Raw genomic sequence first — 18,898 nt, forward strand, 5'->3', positions numbered from 1 at the left:
ATATACATATGAGATGCTAGAAAATATCATCAGGAAGTAATTTCAAGATTGCGATGTGTCAGTGCCACTTAAAGGGTGCTGTAAAGAGCTAGTCTGGATGTGGATGGCTCTTGTCATCCGAGATCATGAAAGGTGAAGGCAGGTTGGGAAAGCAACAAGAAGGGCACTGCAAGGATGGCCAGAAAAGTGGTGAGCCCACTGTGGGAGGCAAAGGTGGATGATCTCTGTTTGGGATACAAAGTAGAGTATCTGCAGCTACATCTAAATGTAAGAAGTTAGGAAATATTGTGAAAGGATGGGAAATATCTGCATTAAAATAACCAACAGTGTTGGTATGAAACAGACTGCCTATTAAGAGCTTTAGGCTCAAATTCAAGAGGCTATTGAGCATTTAGACCAGTAAAATTTGGAAATACTACTGGCCCAGAAGTATTAAAAAGGCTAATTACTGACATGAAAAGGATAGGAAGAAAAGATTATGGGACAGCAATACGCATTTCTCTAATTCCAGAAGTCCATCAAAAAGGGACTCATTTCTAAAAATGTGTCTAAACAGAACTTGGAAGAATTCAGTTCACCTCAGGAGCTTTTAACAATTATTTCATGAGCCACAGAAGGCAAACAGGCAGTTTGAGGTAATTCAAGTGAAAGTGTATAAATCTGTTACACGAAAGTAGCCAGTGTAAGCAGCAGCCTAATCAAAACTATCACATTTTCTAGTTCTAAAAATGTAAAAGTTACCAGGCAGCTTTGGAAGTGGGTATGAGAAAGCACGACTGATTCTCAGTTAAATTGCAGGAGTGATGGAAAGGGCAGAAATAGTTTAAATCAGTTATGATGATGATCAATAAAGAGCTCCCATGGTCTCATCTTCATGCCTTTAAGAAATGGCAGGAGACTAAAATATCAATTAATCACTCAGCGATCACCTTAAGGCACAGGTTCTCCCCATCCATTGTGAAATGTGCCCTTCCAGCTGTCGTTCACCAGGGTACGTTTTAGATGGGAACATTTCTACATGTGAGAAATTTTGAAAGGGAGGGAAAAAAAAAAACAGGGCAGACTGGGTATTTTGCCAGGGAACCGAAATTACAAAGTACTCTGCAACGACTGCCTGGTCACCCTGCTGTTTTGTTGTATTTCTCACCTCGGAACTCAGTGCACCGTTCTGCTCAGCTCTTCCTAAATAGAAAACCACATTTAGATTAGAGAATTCGAGCATAAAAAGAGGTTGGGTTTCTTTGTGCTTTTTCCCCCCTCATTTATTTGCTTTCATTTATTTTAAATCTTTCAAAATTGCACAATTGTCTCAGTACATCAACAAACCAACACGAGTTTCCTACCCCTGTTCAGGCAGTTTGTTCTGTGGTTAGCTTTCAGGTAAGGGGTGGAGGGCAGGTAAATTGTGAGCCAAAGGTGAAATAAAACAGTACAGGTTAAAAAAGATAAAAACCCTAACAAGCAAACAAAAAAACAATGACAAACATTAAATTTTGCTCTCTCTGCTTAAAAACAAAACTGATTTGCTTGTACTATTGCCATCCTGCTAATGTTAAAGGGGTTCTTAATACCTTTCAGTCCTACTATGCAGTTAGAAAGATGCACATTTTGTGTTCCAGATCTGACAACGAGTGACCTAGTGCAGAGAATTGACGCTAGCCAGCACACACGTAGCCACAAAGCACGCCCAGGTCTGTGGCTCAGGCATTCTGCTGTGTTAGACCTAGGTCAGTGCTGTTTTGGCTGCATCTACACAGATCCTGTAGATGCTGAAGGCTGCATCTCCAGGGTTTTGCCGTCCTTACATGCCAGCTTCTAACAGCAAAAATAGTAGATAAAAGGTTGTCTGCTTGCAGATTCAGCGCCTTGCTCCAGAAAGGGAGTTGGAGAAAACGTAGCAGCCGTTACATAATGTGGGGTAGGCATTGGTAATTCATCACCTCACAAAAGATGGCCGTGAAAGAAAAAAAAAAAAAAAGAAAAAAAAAGAAAGAGAATCATAGAACCAGTAAGGTTGGAAAAGGAAACGTCAAGCTGGAAGAAGCCTGATAGCTCCACCTGACGCTGGGACGGAGGCAGTAAGAGAATTCCTCGCCACCAGTCCTCCTGCAGAAGGACGGTCCAGCCAGGAGTGATAGCACTGCAGCAGCACCGCCAGCCTCCCGGTGAGCAAAACGAGGCAGACTTGCCTCCTGAAAACCAAGCGAGCTACACAAATGCATGTCCTGCTTCCAATTCATCAGCACAACAAAAGGTACGGAGCTGAGATCTGCCCCAGAGCTTCATGGAAGCAGCATTCGCGGTTCAGAAGCGGCTGACAAATGTCAGGGGCACAGAATTTTGCTGCGTTGCCTTTTCTGTTTTTAACCAGCTCACATCCCTGTTTACCTCAAAGTGACGCACATTCCTTCTGCTTAGCTCCACTGATCTGGAAACCAAAGGCGCCTTCAAGATGAAATAAACCGTTCCTGTGGCAATGCCAGGGGGGTGATTTAATATACTTTGGAGACTTCTCAATTCCATTTCACACCCAACGACTGAGCTTGAAGAAAAAGCCACACTTTACATTTCTTTTTTTCATAGGAGCTCTGCTATTTTACTGTATTGCCCACGACAGCTTTTCTGAGCGCTCCACATTGGAAGCCCTCCAGTTGCAGATGCTGCATCCCCGAAACACGGGAAGGAGGCTTTCCAGCCGGCTGGCCGAATGCAAGTTGTAGGAATAGATCCTTTAGTTCTGCCCCTGCCTGGGAAGTGCCCTGCAGAGACATCAGGCCGGTCTCTGGGAAGCTCCTTTTCATTCCCATGCAGGACGCTATTTTGTGCATCATTCCTCAATCCTTTTTTTTTTTCCTCATCACGTTTGGTAGTGAAAAAAAAAAAGGAAGAGCAAGTTTGTGGAGCATTTAAAATAATTCCTATATTTCCAAGTAGCAGTGTTGCATTTCGGCTTGAGACTGATGAAAATAATGCTGATAATGAATGCAGGAAGAAAAGGTCCTTGCAAGCTGCCCTGAAGTAAGCATTTGGTGTTGTGGGTTTTTGTTTGTTTGTTTGTTTTTAATTATTTATTATTTTTTAAGAATTAAAACAATAAATGGGTAGGTAATGTATACAGTGAACTCCAAGGAGCTCTTCTGCGTTCAGTTTAAGAATGTACATAGCACAACACCAGCTATCAGTTCTGCCTTATTGCTGGAGACATCTACGCCCAACATCTAATTGGTAGCACAACAAATTGCTGTGGATATTTGTAGCCAGCATCAATAACTCTTCAAGTTCCTATCACCTCAATTTAGCAAACAAAGGTGTGGAAGAAAAACAACCTTAATTAGTTTTTACCAATAGTTGCTCCGTCTCTGCCAACAAGGGCATTTCAGTCGGAGCAGATCTGCACAGGGGGTGCTGAGGACTTTCTGGACACCCGTTAGCAGTTGGAGCACATCAGGCACGCTCCTGGAGTAATTTCATCTGAAAGGAATCCAGCTCCTGGACTCATCTGTGATGCAAACAGAAGTCCAGTTAATGGAGATGGTTGCCCCATGAGAATCCCCAGCTCAGACTAAAAAATGTGCTGATGTGGACTCAAGCTGGTATCTCTCCCGATGATGGCTAGCTGGCATTCCTGAAAAAGCCTGGAATAAATAAAATGTAATGGCCACTAACAAATAAGGAGCTGCTAGTCAAACTTGTGCAGGAAACTAGGGTTGTGAGGTTATTCATTAGGAGAAACAGCATGAAAAATATTCATAGCACTGTATAAATTTAGGGACTGTAAAAAAAACAGAACCTGAAATGTTCATTCACTTATTATGCTATTTTTCAGGGATGACTGAAAACCTGAAGTTTTATCCCGTTGGCTCTTCAGCGTGGACCATTTTTGTTTTCTGTGTGGCAAAAGCGAGGCGAGGACATACGTGTGGTCACAGCGCCCACGCAGGGGAGCTGTGAGGGGAGAAGCACCATTTTCCATTTCCATTCTGGAGAAATCTACTTAATTAGATGATCTAGAAAGTCAGATGATCTAGAAAGCTCAGTCTCTTGTTGCCAAGCTTGCTGGAGTGCCAGGGGACACCTCTGCTGGTGCCAGTGACACAGAAGCAGAACCTCACTGGCCAGAACGCTGACTATGAGAATGAAATATAGGAAAGAAAACACTAAAAGAGCTGAAGAACTTAGTTTTATTTATACGCTTGGAGATGTACTGTTGTAAAACATCCATAAAACCCATATTATTCATTCCCTGTCTTTTTCAGCCCAGTTAACTAGAAAAATAAACAAGAAAAAGCCGTGGGACGGTTTAAACAAATAAAATGCTTGTCTTGCCCATTCCTGATTTACTGGCTTGCCCGCAGTGATCAACATTTACAGCATTTCAGCTGCTTCTCATCACAGTTGCGGGGAATGCTTTTCCCCTTCCCGTCTCAGTGCAACCAAATGCAAACTGCACCAACATAACTCAAAATAAGAGTTCCAGCAAGGTTTGATTGAGAAAGGACACTAATGATTTCAAAGACGACCCTCTAGTAGAAGAAAATAAAAAAACACAAGCAGGAGAGGGGAAGAGAATCTCTTTTATTAATGTTTTTTAATGGGAAAAAGGTAGAAGGGAAAATTATTGACCCAGCAATGCCCATTCTCAGAAGTTTAATATGAAAATCTGTGCTTAAAGTTAACTTCAAATGCAAGCAGTTGACCAGAGACAAAAATGTAGAAGGCAGTGTACACCCACGCCTTAGTCTTTGCACCCCTGCACTAAAGCATGAAGGAAGGAAGCTCTTACCTCCTCTCTTGCCTCTCTGCCTGCTGTTGCAGCCCATAACACAGGGCAGAACAGGCAGAAGCGTGACCACTGTCTGTCGCTCTCCGCTACTGTTTTACTGCTCCTTATTCTTGCCAGTCAGCCTGGCCCATCTGTCATTCCGTCTTACACTTCGTTTGTAAATTACTCAAGCCGCTCTGCTTTCTGTATACATGTGAACAGCTCCTGGAAGCTGCAGCCTCTACGTCTCTCGCTGCACAATGAAAACACAGCACGAGCAGCACTGTGCTACCCCTGGGTGAGCAGCAAACCCACATAAATTCCACGTAAACAGCACTTCAAGGCCAACGCTACGTGAAGGGGTTCAATAACGGCGCCTTTCAGCAGAAATATGTGGTAAAAAAGAAAACTAAGAAAAAATCAGCTTGGGTCAGAGAAGAACAAAGGTGCACAGAGATGAAGTCTGCTTGCATGCACAGCAAGGAGAGGGACATGGGAATGCCTCTCCAGATCTGTTTCAGACATCCTGGCCCATTCAGCTCGCTGTAGGAGATAGAAGGAGCTCAAAGTGGTCACACAGCAGCCACTGTAACTGAATGGATGCCACGAGCAATTCCAACAGATTTCACCTGATGGGCTAGAGAAGGGTTTGAGGGTTCAAAGATGCATGAGGGATGCTTACACCACACCACAGCATGCCTTTCTGCATTTTGTGCTTGTTTAATGCACCATACCTCTGCAGGACACACAGGCACTTCAGACCTCCCCTTATGGCTTAGTTTGGCTCAGGCCAGGCTTGGCTCAGACTCCACTAACAGTTCTGGTTATCATCTAGGTCAATAAAAGGCGAATGTGTGCATTTCTAGGAGAGTTTCAAGTCAGGAAATGCTCAAAAGGACCGAAAGACTGGATTCAACTATGACCTTCTGCTTCTGAACTTCTGCGTCTGGTCCAGTAACCACTCAAGAGGGTCCATCAGGTTTCCTAAATTGAAAGAAATATGGATTCCTTGGTCTAGTTCTCCCTTAACTTTATATTTTAATCGGTGACAAAATAAAAAAAAGTTTCTAGAACATGAGCAGGTTTACAAGTACTGAAGTGCACCGCGATATGCACTTTTGATGTTCAAGCCTCATTTGTTGTAGGACATAGCGGAAGAAAGCCAACGCAATCCTTAGGAGAAAATGATATTAATGTTTCCAGAGTGGTCCCACGGAAAGTGTCCACAGAGAAGCAAGCCATTAGATGAATCACTCGCTGCTCCCCAGCCGGGCTTGTTGGGGGTCACACCTAATGTGGTCACACGTAGGTGGCAATTCCCTGCTCAGCAGAGGACTGGAACACGATGTGCCTCGGGAAAGGAACACGAGTCCATACGTACCGCAGCACCAGCTCAGCTCTGCGTTACACCCCCGGCTCTCCAAAATTAAAATACGAGCACTTCCAAAACTTGTTTTATCTACATCGAAATCAGGCTTTGTTTAAAGATTGTTGCGTTGTAATCTTAAAACCAATTTGGTTCCTGCGAATCAAAATGCAAACTTTCTGCCCTACTCCAAATCGAGCAAACAGAATGTGTATGTTGGGGTTATTTTGGGTTGGTTTGCGGGTTGTTGTGTTTTTTTTTTGTTGTTTTCATTCTTTTTTCTTTAGTAACCATGCAATCTCTTTTAATTTGAGAGATCCAGCAAAAACATGTTGAGTTACTGCAATCTCTTAGGCAAGACTATTTCCAGAAAAAGCTTTCATGATTCATGAAAGTTTCCTTCTGTAGCTTGCCAGTGTGTCTTCATTACCAATTCTTTATGTACATGTCATTTGCAACCTGCTTAACTCTTTGTGGTGCTTCCTTCACTAATTCTTCAAAGGGAGAGCTCCTTGTGGCAGGGCAGCACAAGGAGCAGAAAGGTCCTCGACTCGGCTGGTGCTGAGCAGTGCTTACACTGAAACATTGGGGTATTACCAGCACTATTCCCATCCCAAATCCAAAACACAGCACCATGGCTGGACACAGTGCTTAGGGGCATTGTTTAATGGGTGACAGTGGTGGTAGGGGGATGGTTGGACCAGATGATCTTGGAGGGTTTTTCCAACCTGAATGGTTCTATGATGAGCTACTATGAAGAAAATTAAACTTGAATGTTTTCTGATTAGAATAATTTATCATTTAGGCTGGAAGAGATCCATAATATCACGCCCAACATTGACGTAACACTACCAAGACCACTGCTAAGCCATGTCCCTCAGTGCCACGTCCTCACATCTCTTAAATGTCTCCAGGGACGGTGACTCCCCCACCTCCCCGGGCAGCCTGTTCTGATACCTGACCACCTCCTCCATGAAGCAATTCTTCCTGACATCTAACCTAAACCTCCCCTGGTGCAACTTGAGGCCATTTCCCAGCATCCTGGTTTGGTTGGGTTAATATATTTAGATGAAGGAGAAGATAAAATGAATTCCTTTGTATTATTACATAGGATGTAGGCTTTCCTCACAACGGGAATCACGATGTAAAAATGGAAAGACACCAGTGAGTGTGTGCACAGACAGGAGAAGGATAACTACAGGTAGCAATCTGCTCCTCCTCATTTCAAATGGCAGAACTGCCACCAACTACCATGATTACATTAATGCATGGCCCTGAAAGAGACCACCGTAAGGGACTGCGAGGGTAGCGTCCTCCCACACTCACCCGCTTTGTGCCCACCGAGGAGCCTCTGATTAGCTATAATCTGCTGGATACAGCTGAGCGTAACGCTGTTATCATTTCAGAGAGTTTAACTGTGAATTTGATTTCGCAGATCGGGGTAGAAAATGGATGGAAAGCATCTGCATAAAGAGAGATTATACAGTCTTCCCTCTAAGCTGCTTTTATATTGTCACTAGCATCCATTTCGGTATTGTCCTATAAAAACCTGACAATGCTTTCTGGTTTGAATAAACTTCAGTGGAAAAAAAACAACGTGCTTTGCACTTTGAGAGGCTGTTTTATCTCCAGAGGCAGGTCACAGCCCTCAGAGGACACCAATAACTGAAGCTGCATTGATGCCCAAATATCAGAGAAATGCCGTGTAGTGGTCAACACACAGCTAATCAAAAAAGAAAAATACGACGGCGTATTTTCATTCCCAATATAGTGCCTAATTAGCCTGCAGGACTTTAGAGCGTTATCAAACCTAATGAAATCAAGGAGTGTATTTCAGAAAATTGGGCTTGTGCAGGCTGGAAAGGAGAAGACTTTGCGTAGAGCTGTAAGCAGATGCCCAGCACCTAAAGGGGAGATGCTAGGCCCAGGCTACTTACAAGTTATGTCTAGGGAGGAGAGGCAGTGGTTTCTATCCGCCTCAACAGCCGCTAGCACTGACCACTACCAGACAGGATACGGACGAGGGAATTTCAGTCTTGCAGTGATATAATTGTTTTAGTAGGCAGATGGAAGAAACCCCAGGGTGAAAAAGCAAATATTCCTGACCAAACTGCTCCCATGTCATTTTTCAACCAACTGGATAATTTCCAGTTGGCACGGATTCTGTTTAGAAACAAGAGCTGGAAAGTAGACTAATCCTATCTTACAGCTAAAAACAGCACTGCTCTTCATCAAAATCATTTTCATTTCCTGATGTGAAAAATGTACCAGTAGCTGCATGATATTAAAAAGATCCTGGACCGGCATTATGAAACCGAAGCTGCTCCTCATAGGGCCTTGTGTGCAGAGCTGTTGAGAAGTCAGTAGGGAGGCAGCGAGCCCAGTGTCTGGCGGCCAGAGGGGTAACCAAATGTGGATTCTATTTTTATGAATGTTTTTTTTAATTAAAAAAAAATAAAAAAAGAAACAAGTAGGACATATAAAAATAGCTGGTATCCTGCAGAGTCCAGTTTCTTGCTGTGTGACAGCTTCACGCCGTCTCTGTGTCCTAAAGGAAGTTACTTGCCTCACAAATGCCATTATGCAAGTCCATAACGTGTCTCTCAAGGAGTCTGACTCTGAAGAAAGATCCTAAAGCACTAAAGTTTGGTGCAATTAGATTTTAGATGACACACAAATACATAGGACCAGCAATTTCTGAGGGTCTCAGCCTGGCAGCCGGACGGTACCCGCACCCAGCTGCAAGTCCCCACTGCAGGGGCTGTGCTCACTGGGGCTCACAACCAGAATTTCCATCTTTCAGTTTCAATCTTGGCTTGTACTGTGTCCTTAATCAGTATGGGATACTACTATGTAATTATAAAGGACAAATTATCAACTAGAATTATCAACTAAGAGTGAACACATCCACTCTCAGAGTCCCTCAGTGCAGCCCTCGGACCGAGCACAGGGTACAAAGACCAGGAACACAATAGACCTAGACTTGCTACAGATAAACCTCAAATTTGATGGAAAACATTTTGGGGCAGATGAACCAAAAGAGGTTGAAAGCAATGGTAGCTTCCTACAGATAAGTGGTCTCAAAATAGAGCCGTTCAAGATAATCTGCAGCTGTTATCAGCTACTTACTTCATTTTACACAGCCGTGGCACATTCCCATTTACTACAGTTTTACCATATCTATACCAATTACTTTCTCTGCAAAGTAAATTCTCCTTATCGAAGGCATTTGAAACCTCCTCTGTATAAAATCCTTATTGTCCTCTTGCTCTGCATGTTTCACACTATATAAAGCTGTTAAAGCTTAAGCAGCAATTTTAGCAAACATCTAGCCAATGACATTCAAAAATGTTCTTTTCTTGGGTGCAGTATGTGTTGAGTAATCACCTGTTCCTCTGCTACCAGATGCCAAGGAAATGGTTTTATTCTGCACTACTTGGTGACATGAAGCTCTGTCCCCTACCCCAAGAAATACCTCTCCTTTGGGAGTTAGGATTGTGTGCATGGAGCTTAAATCACAATAGTTTTTCAGCAGTTTCAGTCTAGTTATCTGCTCCAACAGCAAGAAATAGGTCTCTGAACACCTTTCCTCTTGATTCATTCACTGTTAAAAAGAAAAATCAACTTCCCAAATCTCTAAAACTTTAAGTACGTCAATAATTTGCTTCCAACATAAGCAGCATACTTATTATTACTACGAATATATACATATTACTGTTACAAAGCATTTGGCTTCCCTCCCAGCTGTCATAATTAATAAGAATTTTTTCCAGCTCACCAATCCTCTGGTTATGGTTCAAGGACTAGCAGTAGCCCGCAGGTAGCTGGCTGGTCACACCGTCCTAGAAATCCTGTGACACAATCAGCTGCTTCTCTAGATAAAGGTAGTACCTTTCACACTTCACTACTTCTCTTCTTAGGATCTGCAAACCAGATGGCAACACTAAATCTCATTTTACAGACAAAAGGTGTGCATCCGAGATATCCTAAGGCGTGCTTTGGTACATTTTATCAGGTCCCGTACACTTGCATAACTTTACCTTACCTCTATTTTTGGCACTTCTCCTCTGCTCTGGCCACCACTAGGTGTCTTTTTTTGTGTGTGTTTTGTTGGTGGTGGTGGTTGTTTCTATCAAGTTAGCTCATGATCAGCCAAGTTCTTTATACAACCACACACAAAACCAGTCATCCTGTAACCCTCTCTGCGTTGTTTGCTCTGTGTTGTCTTCTTGCTGTTACTGGATTTTCACATTGTTTTCCTCCTTCCTCCTTCTTAGGCATTACAGAACTTTTCTTGTTCTCATTTAAACCCACTGCTAGCTGAAATTCATTTTACGACGTTGCACACTTGGTTTTCGCTTCATATACAAACCCTTAAACTGCTGTAAAGCAAAAGGAGTATCTGATCTAGCCACAACAACTTCTCCACACACATCCCATCTATCCTTCGCGTCGGGATGGATGATCTCCATCATGCACTCAGAAGCGCTATTTTAACTGCTAATCCTCACACACTTCTCCAGCCCTCAAGCAGTCTTCCAAGAGGCACTATTCTCCGGCTCCAAGAGTTTGCTGAAGATGACTTTTAAAAATGACATTCCTCATCCATCTAATCTCAGACTTTCCTTACTTGAAAAACGCACTTCAAAATCATTTTCCCCAAAAGTACTTGCCATGAAGTATTTTTTCCGTGAATTGCTAACTTTGAAATCTAAGGTCCGATACGAATTACCCACCTCCATTTGCTGAAAGAGAAACTGTCTGTCCCCAAAGCATTCTCCTAATTTAACATAGCATGCTGTAACGTATCACTTAGTGTTTGGATACTTTCAACAGTATATACAGTATTGTTACTTATTTCTAGTATCATCTACCACACAGTACAACAACAACAAGGGAAAACACAATTCCTTCTTGCATTCCAGAAAGATGAAGCAGGAAGGCAGACAGACAAGGTAGGGGTAAGATATATTAAAAGAGAAGAGATCTTGGCAGTGTACAAAATATATCGTGTCTCACATGTGCATACATAGCTTGGTCTTCCCATATCCAGTCACTTGGAGATGAGAGGCTGGAGAGCTGACCTGTGGAAAGGGATCTGGGGGTTCTGGTTGGCAACAAGTTGAGTCTGAGCCAGCGGTGTGACCAGGCAGCCAGGAGGGCCAGAAATACCCAGGGTTGCATCAGGCACAGAATTGCTAGCTGGGTGAGGGAAGGGATTGTACAAAGGAAGGGCTACAAAGGTAATGGTAAAGGGCCTGGAGGGGAAGGCGTGTGAGGAGCAGCTGAGGTGCCTTGGTTTGTTCAGCCCTGAGCAGAGCAGGCCGAGGGGAGGCCTCATGGCGGCCTGCAGCTCCCTCATGAGGGGAGCGGAGGGGCAGGCGCTGAGCTCTGCTCTCTGGGGACAGCGACAGGACCCAAGGGAACGGCATGGAGCTGGGACAGGGGAGGGTCAGGCTGGGGGTTAGGGAAAGGTTCTGCACCCAGAGGTGGTCAGACACTGGGACAGGCTCCCCAGGGTGGTGGTCACGACACCAAGCCTGATGGAGTTCAAGAAACATTGGGACAATGCTCTCAGACATAGGGTCTGGTTTTGTGTGATCCTGTGTGGAGCCAGGAGTTGGACCCAAAGATCCTTGTGGGTCCCTTCTGACCCAGGATATTCATTCCATGATTTTGTGATCTGGTTTCTCCTTGCAGGTTTGCCGTGCAGGATCCTGCAGTGCTGCTGGGGCTGGTTCCTCTGTCAGAGCTACTGCAGTGAAGGGCTTTTCCTTGACTGAGCACCAACAGCAACACCAAATGAGGGCAGCTAAACGCACCCTAACAACACTGATGTTATGAGAAAGTCATCTGTGCTGTCAGGAATTAACATGAACAAAGCAAGAATCAACCTCTAGCCCAGATGGAAAGCATCAGCTGGAGCCAAACGTTATGGCTGCATATGCATCGAGAAACATTGCCAGGGAGAAAAAAAGGGGAAAGTTTTTTTTTTTTTTCTCTGGACAAATAATAATGTTAAATATCCTATACTGCTGCTAGTGCAGGAGGCAGCTAAGCAATCACACCTCAAACTAGTAGAAACTGAAGGTCATCAGTACACTCTAAACCAAACAAAAGAGTCAAGACTCAACGCTGGAAGTCAATAAATACAGGAGGACCAGACAGTCCCCTGACATGAGCCTCAGAAGTCTCCTCTGTGGAAGAGCTGAATTCTGTTGGCACTTAGATGATGAAGGTGCTTATTGCCCCTGAGCCCTATAAACGGGGGCAATTTTCAGTAAAAGCCCAGGCACACACTCCTGGCATCCCTTGAAGTGTGCAGCTGGACAACAGAAAACCCTGCGTCAACTGAGCGCGGGTCAGACGCTCTGCTTGGCCAGCCTCCCAACCTTGGCAAGTTGAGTGTTACCCAAGTGTTTGATAAACTGTGCTACTCGTTTTGTTCAGCATCTCTTCACCAAGAAAGAATTCGCTGCTTGAAACCACGCTGTCATGGCTGTTTGCATTCTGCATATGATTAGATAATGTCTTCCAAAGCAAACACGCTGCTTGGCACACGAACGGTCAAAACGAAGTGGATTATTTAATGCCTTGGGTATAATCGCTCCTGGAAAATATTACAGGAAAAAGCGTCCAACTATAAAAAACATACCCATTCATCTATGTGCTAAAATGTTTATTAAAATAAGGAGATGCATGCAACGTGGTTAGTGGAGACACTTCCCTTGAAACGTACAATTTTGCTCAATATCCAAGCCATGCTAAGAACCAGCAAGCTATCCGTAAAGCTTGAGACAAAAAAAATAAAAATAAAAAATAATAATAATAATAATAATAAAAGCTTGAGGCCTTCAGAGGAACACTGCACTATGGATCTGAAAACAACTTCACCTGGGAAAACTTATTTTGAGGAGGGGAAAAACAAACCCAACAACACAACAACAGAAGATTTGGGATTTGGGTACTTGCCTATCAAAGATTTTACAGCCGTAACACTACATGCAGACAAGAACTATGAGAACAAAGAGAAACTATCAAGTACAGAAAATACTAATGCAAGAGATTATAAAATAGGTCTTTCAGCTGTCAGGATTTTTTATTTTTTTTTTGTGGTCACGCTGTTGTTTGGTTTTCTTCTTGTGTCTTCAGTTTTTGGAGTCATGGCTGTGCAACAATCTCTCCCCTTAAATCAAGGCTGCGTGGCTAAGGAGAAGAATTTGAAAACAGATGCCCTGAAACCCCCCAGGCAAGGCAGGGTTTCTACCTCTGGGCAGCTGGCAGTACCCAGAGAGCAGCAACACTTCCCTTTTTCTACCACTTTCTTCACTTGACTCTAATCTTAGAGCACTTAAGCTTTAAACCTCAGAACATCTCTGGGAGCGAGTGAGCCACTTTTACAAATGGAGAATTGAAGCAGGGATGAAAAAAAACACAGGAGCCAAATGTTCTTTCGCTCTCAGAAGTTTAGATATGGTGTTAGGCAGCTAAGCCTCTCACAGGCAACTACAAGGCATGACTGACCTCCAAATACATCCCAAACAAATATCATTAGCAATATGCTCACGGTAGCATTTGAACTAAATAATGAGTTTACAGATTGACAGAGATCCCGCTCCAGCGAGGATTAATCCCAAAAAGCAATATGGTCAAAACAGAGGAACTATTTTTACCGTCTTCCTTGGCTGCCTGTCTCATCTCCACCTTATTTTTTCCCCTGCATGAAGGTAATGTTCCTATCTGCGTTACTTTACCTTACTGTCTTCAGATGCAAATTTAATCAGCCTCCACCATTAATATTTCTTCTCTGTTGCCGTAGTGCCTGGTTGTCCCAATCATACCTTGCTGCCTAGCCGCATGGCACGTGAATGTAACTGAAGAGAGACCATGAAGAATTGGCAACATCAGAATGTTTTGCTTTGAGTAAGAAGTGTGAGTTTAAATTCTCTTCCCCTGTTTCAGTAACATCTGGAATTTCTCGATTAGAAATAAACAAGATATTCATTAACTAATTGCTTATGTAACAAACATTACATAAATTCATCATCTAGAGATTCTTCATTAAGAAGAATCTTAATTACCCAGGTGAACTTCGAAGCAGAACTGCACTACACACTTTCTACGGGTATCTCCTCAAGTTCCCTGATTCCTGCCGTAGAGGCGCTGCACAGTTAAGTAGCATCTTGATCAGCCTGACCCAATTTTGGGGCTATAAAAGGCAAGCTCAAAGCAACAGCTGCAAGGAAGTGGAAGACCCGCTCGATGGGTTCATGGATGGCCAACCAACGGTGTCAGCGCTGTGGGCTAGCTGCCAGCTTCAGGGCAGCCACACGTGCTTATTGCAGGGATGAGCTGCTCCAAACACCAAAACTACAAAGCTTTGCCTTCAGTACTGAGCGAGCGTTCTCCTGTTCCAGAGGCCAAATGGAAACAGAGCATTTCCAAGCCCGTCTGCCAGACGCTAAGAGCAGAACGCCTGCAGAATAAGGTCATTTCCATGGGTGGGAAAGCAGCAATAAGCCCGGCAGCTCGCTCTGCTCCGGCACCCAGCAGCAGCCGCTGCCTCTCCAGCACCAGCAAACCACCGCTCAGGAGAAGCCATGGCTCCAAGGAGCCACCAGCATCACCACCTGCTCCACAGCCCCAACACATGCTGAGCTCTTCTGCATCAGGCCTGGTGAATGGGGCAGCCCCTGGCCACATCAGCAACCTGGGACTTCAGGTTTTGGTGATACTCGTGCCTTCCAGTTGAAGGCAGGGACTTCTGTGCTCGCTTTTCCTCTTTTTCTTCAACTTTCACACCAGTAACCTCCTTCCTTTCCAACCTGAAACCTGGACGTTCCCCTCAATGTCAACATTTTTCTACAGACCACCACCTTCAGAAGGCTGAAGCGAACCCCGTTTGCAGACAAGAACCCCATAGGTTTTTTGTTGTCATTGCTGCTGGAATTCTTGGAGTTGGCACCAACGTGCAAATGGGTCTGCAGCGAGCCACGGGTGGCCGAGGACTGTCTGCTTCTGGCATCCAAGACAGGCAACTTAGAAGTCGACTTACCATTTCCAAGCTGCAGTGCAGTCTGCAGTGCAGTCTCCTCTGTAAATACACCCAAAGTCTTTGCACTCACTGCATTTGAATTCAGATGCCAGGGGAAAAAATGGCAGGTTTAACCGAAGCAAACAAAGCACTGCAAGTCCAAGTGATGTGGCACATGAAAGGGACTCAGTTCCTGCAGTGTCCCCATCAGCCTTTTGTTCTGTTAGCCCGTGGTCTTCAGCCGTGCTTTTCAGATGCTGCAGCTTAAATCAGCCTCATCTAACTCTCACCAAAGTAATTGGAGAGCTTCCTGCTGATTTTATGGAATCCCAGTTTTTACTTCATTGCTACTGCCTTATTTATAAGGATGGAGGAAGATCACAGCAACTTTAATTTCTTGCACAGCCTAATATTCAACATGGACCAGACACTAAAAGACAGCCACTCCAATATGAGCCTATGTCAATGCAGGTCAATTTCTGAATTTAGAATTAAAACAAACAAATCTGTTGGTACTTTAAGGAAGGGAAGAAGACAACAAACATTTTTCTACTCAAAGCACAAGAGAAAGCATGTCCCGATGCAGGCAGGACCGTCCACCTGAACCACTCCTCCGAATTATTCCCCATCAGTTCCATCTCTGAATCCCCTACTGAACTGTGAAGAAAAAGCTTTTTAAATTAACGAGAATCTCTCGCTAGCAGCATAAAAGCATTTGTACACAGCGTGTGTGTGATATCACCTGGTAACAAACCAACAGGGGAATAAGAGTCAGGACAAACTCTTGCGAATGGCAATGCTTTTTTTCCAGATATTTCCATTGGCCTCAAGGTATGACTCAGAGTTAAACAGAACAGGGGTTCCGAATTTGGCCTCAGATTTGTACAGCCTTTTTCCCCCCATCCCATTTTTTTAATACTAAGAAGACAGCAATCAGATTAGAAACTAATGTTGTCTGTCCATGTCCTTTAAATAAACTGCTGAATGTCACTGTGCTATGCCTCTGAGCTCTTTCAGCTGATCTGTGAAAAGCATACTTAAAATTCCTCTTTCAAACTTAATTTGCAGCGATTTTCTTGTAGTAATATCATAACAAATGAGAAAGATAATTGATTTCAACAGTAAGCAATTACATACAATGATTTTTCTACAGCAGTCGTCTAATTAAGAGGCTACGAGCCCAGCATATCAAATCTTAGAATGAAGCATTTGAGGTATTCATACGAGATGCAAGATGCACAACTTTTTGTATTCTGCCCTATTGCAGATGCACCAAAACACTCGCTCCAAACTTTTAACCCTTCGCAAAGATTTCCCACTCGTCTGGGTTCAGAAGCCAAGGAGCAGCTCCTGCTCAAATGAGCAAAGACAGCTGAAGATCGTCAATATTGATAAATAACAAACATTCGCGGCACGGCTGCTCTAAAAAAGTGACAGCGGACTAAAAATATCTCGAGAAAATTAACAATGAATGGTTTGTTCTGAAGATGAAGCATGCACATACACAGATGCCAGTTATATAACCCATTTCTTAGATCAGGCAAGAGTAAACACCGGGCTGTTCTTTCAGCTTATCAGACCACGGTAAAAAGCAGGCACATTTCTCTCCCACGTCTCTCTCTCCCCTAATTAACAGATTTTTTTAACGGCGTGCCTTTTACTACCGCAGCAGAATCTCATTCTGAATCGCTACGTACAAATCCCCATCGCTCCCACAGGCTTTTCTAAGAAGCATCTGCAACAAAAGAACAGTAGGCGCATACCTTAACCTCTTGGTTGGCAAAAATCTCCACGTCAACCCCACAGGCGACCAGAGTGGAGACATCACAGTCCATGCTACGGGCTGGCATCCCCCCCTTTTGCACACAGAGTTAAGCAACCTCCGAGTAACAAACGACTGGAAGGAGACAAAAATCTTCGGCTCGGTATTGCTATTGAGCAGTCCGAAATTCTGTTTCAGTGCCGACAACGAGTGCAAGCCTCCGCCACGAGCTCTTTGCCCTTAACTGAGTTGCTCCTTGCCTTCCCCTCGTACACCCACCGACTGAGCCGGCGGAGCATAGTAACAGCGCTATTCCATCTCTCATGGCAATGACATCACCACCAGGACTGACATAAGCTAAATCTATTTTTCAACCCTTTTATCTCTAGGCAGCACAGTGGATCAAATTGAACATGATTATGTGCTAAATCTGAACTCCGACTAAATCAATTCAAGCAGCGTTCGCTGGCAACTGAGTCATAGCTGTTGTTTCAGCTGAGTGCTTATGTTGGCAAAAAAAAAGATCGCCTGACACTGAAAGCTCTGCTCCGAGTGTAAATTAACCCAGCATTTAAAGCCACCAAGCTTACGGTACGATCCATTACTTTATTACACCTTAAAATCCACAGCAGAGCGGCTAATAAAATAGAAGCAACAAAAAAGTCAGCATTCTGTTTTCCTCGCTCTTCTTTGCCATACAGCAAGCTACATGACCCCGCGCAGGGGATTAGAGAACATCTCGTCCCACCAGCAGAAGCCATCAGCATCCTGCAAATGTGACCCCATTACTTATAGACACAAGTTGCACCCTGACTCATCTTTGGGAAGATCAGAGGCATGTCTGTCTGTGACTCGGAAGTCAACAGCCCTTCAAAGAACAGAACAAGAAAATGTCCCCTGAAATGAGGATGTCACATTAAGCAACCCTTGTACCACTGTCCTTAGAGTTACTTCTTCCCAAATGTAACAGCTGAGAAGGAAATGCACCAAGTAAGGCTGGTTTAGACCCAGTAACTCGGGGTGTCTCATTGTGCTTTGTCGGTTCATTTTTTACATCAGAAAGAGATGTATCAAAAAATAAAAGTCCCAAGTTTGTAGATATTTTAAAGTTGATCTTTACCCAGAGCTGCAACATCGCTTTTCCTCTCATTTTTCATGCTCGCCATCCATAAATCACTTTTAATTGTTGCTGTCCTAGAGATGACATTTATGGCTAGGTCAGATTTACAGGCAGAATTAAAACCTTTAACTATTGCAGGCCCATCAGACTGCAGCAAACACAGGCCATGCACTCAGCTTGCTGGGCAGCCGACACAAACCTAGCAGCAGCAGCACGGAGCTTACTCGGCTTCACTGGCAGATATTGCAGCTTGCACCACGCTTTGGGATGATGCCCACGCTTTGCTGCTGATCTTTAATCTTGACTGTGATCTTTAAACTAGCTCAGGTGGTGCTGCAGGCTACGAAATTCAAAACAAAAACACCTGTGGAAAAGGCCTCGAGTTCTTTGAACCAACAGGGTGGTTGGAACATCTGGAAGCAGAAGGTCCATACCAGGCTGAAGCTGCCCAGTGCCCTGCCTTGCTCTTTCACCAGTACCAGAAGTTGGGGAAGCACAGGGACCTGCAGGTTAGTTAACAAAAGAACAACCTCTGCTGAGAAATTGGCTCTTTACCCCGGGAAATGGCAGTAAATTTGGATGCTGATACAGCAAAGCTGACATCCATTATCAGAATTTTCCCAAGTTCGGTTCAATTACTTGGCCATTTTTTAACTTGCATTTACAGTAGCCCCGTCAGCAGCAATCACAAAGGAAGATCCAAAACCAGACTAGAAACTTATCCCTGCACTAAAGATTTTACAAACCGGGAATATACAGGTCAACAGAAATAGATAGGACAGCACAAGGCAGCAAATGAATGAATAGGGTTCAACTGTTTTCTACACCAGTCACTTGTTGTTTTTTTTTGCCCC

At 43.9% G+C, this 18,898-nt stretch overlaps 1 protein-coding gene across 3 annotated transcripts in view; it reads right to left on the reverse strand.

Annotated features, from left to right (window-relative positions):
- Positions 1-18,898, reverse strand: part of RCAN2 (regulator of calcineurin 2) — a 74,062-nt gene that overhangs the window by 14,143 nt on the left and 41,021 nt on the right. The window contains exon 1 of one of the 3 annotated variants that reach the window (XM_032185330.1): positions 16,926-17,375. The exons of the other annotated variants lie outside the window; for them this stretch is intronic. Within the exon in view, the coding sequence (XP_032041221.1) occupies positions 16,926-17,012 (87 nt within the window). The 5' untranslated portion in view covers positions 17,013-17,375. Of the gene's footprint in view, positions 1-16,925; positions 17,376-18,898 lie in introns of those variants that run through there. 3 annotated transcript variants of the gene reach the window in all.

This window comes from Aythya fuligula, chromosome 3 (assembly GCF_009819795.1).
Source record: "Aythya fuligula isolate bAytFul2 chromosome 3, bAytFul2.pri, whole genome shotgun sequence".
In the NCBI taxonomy this organism is placed as follows: Eukaryota; Metazoa; Chordata; class Aves; order Anseriformes; family Anatidae; genus Aythya; species Aythya fuligula.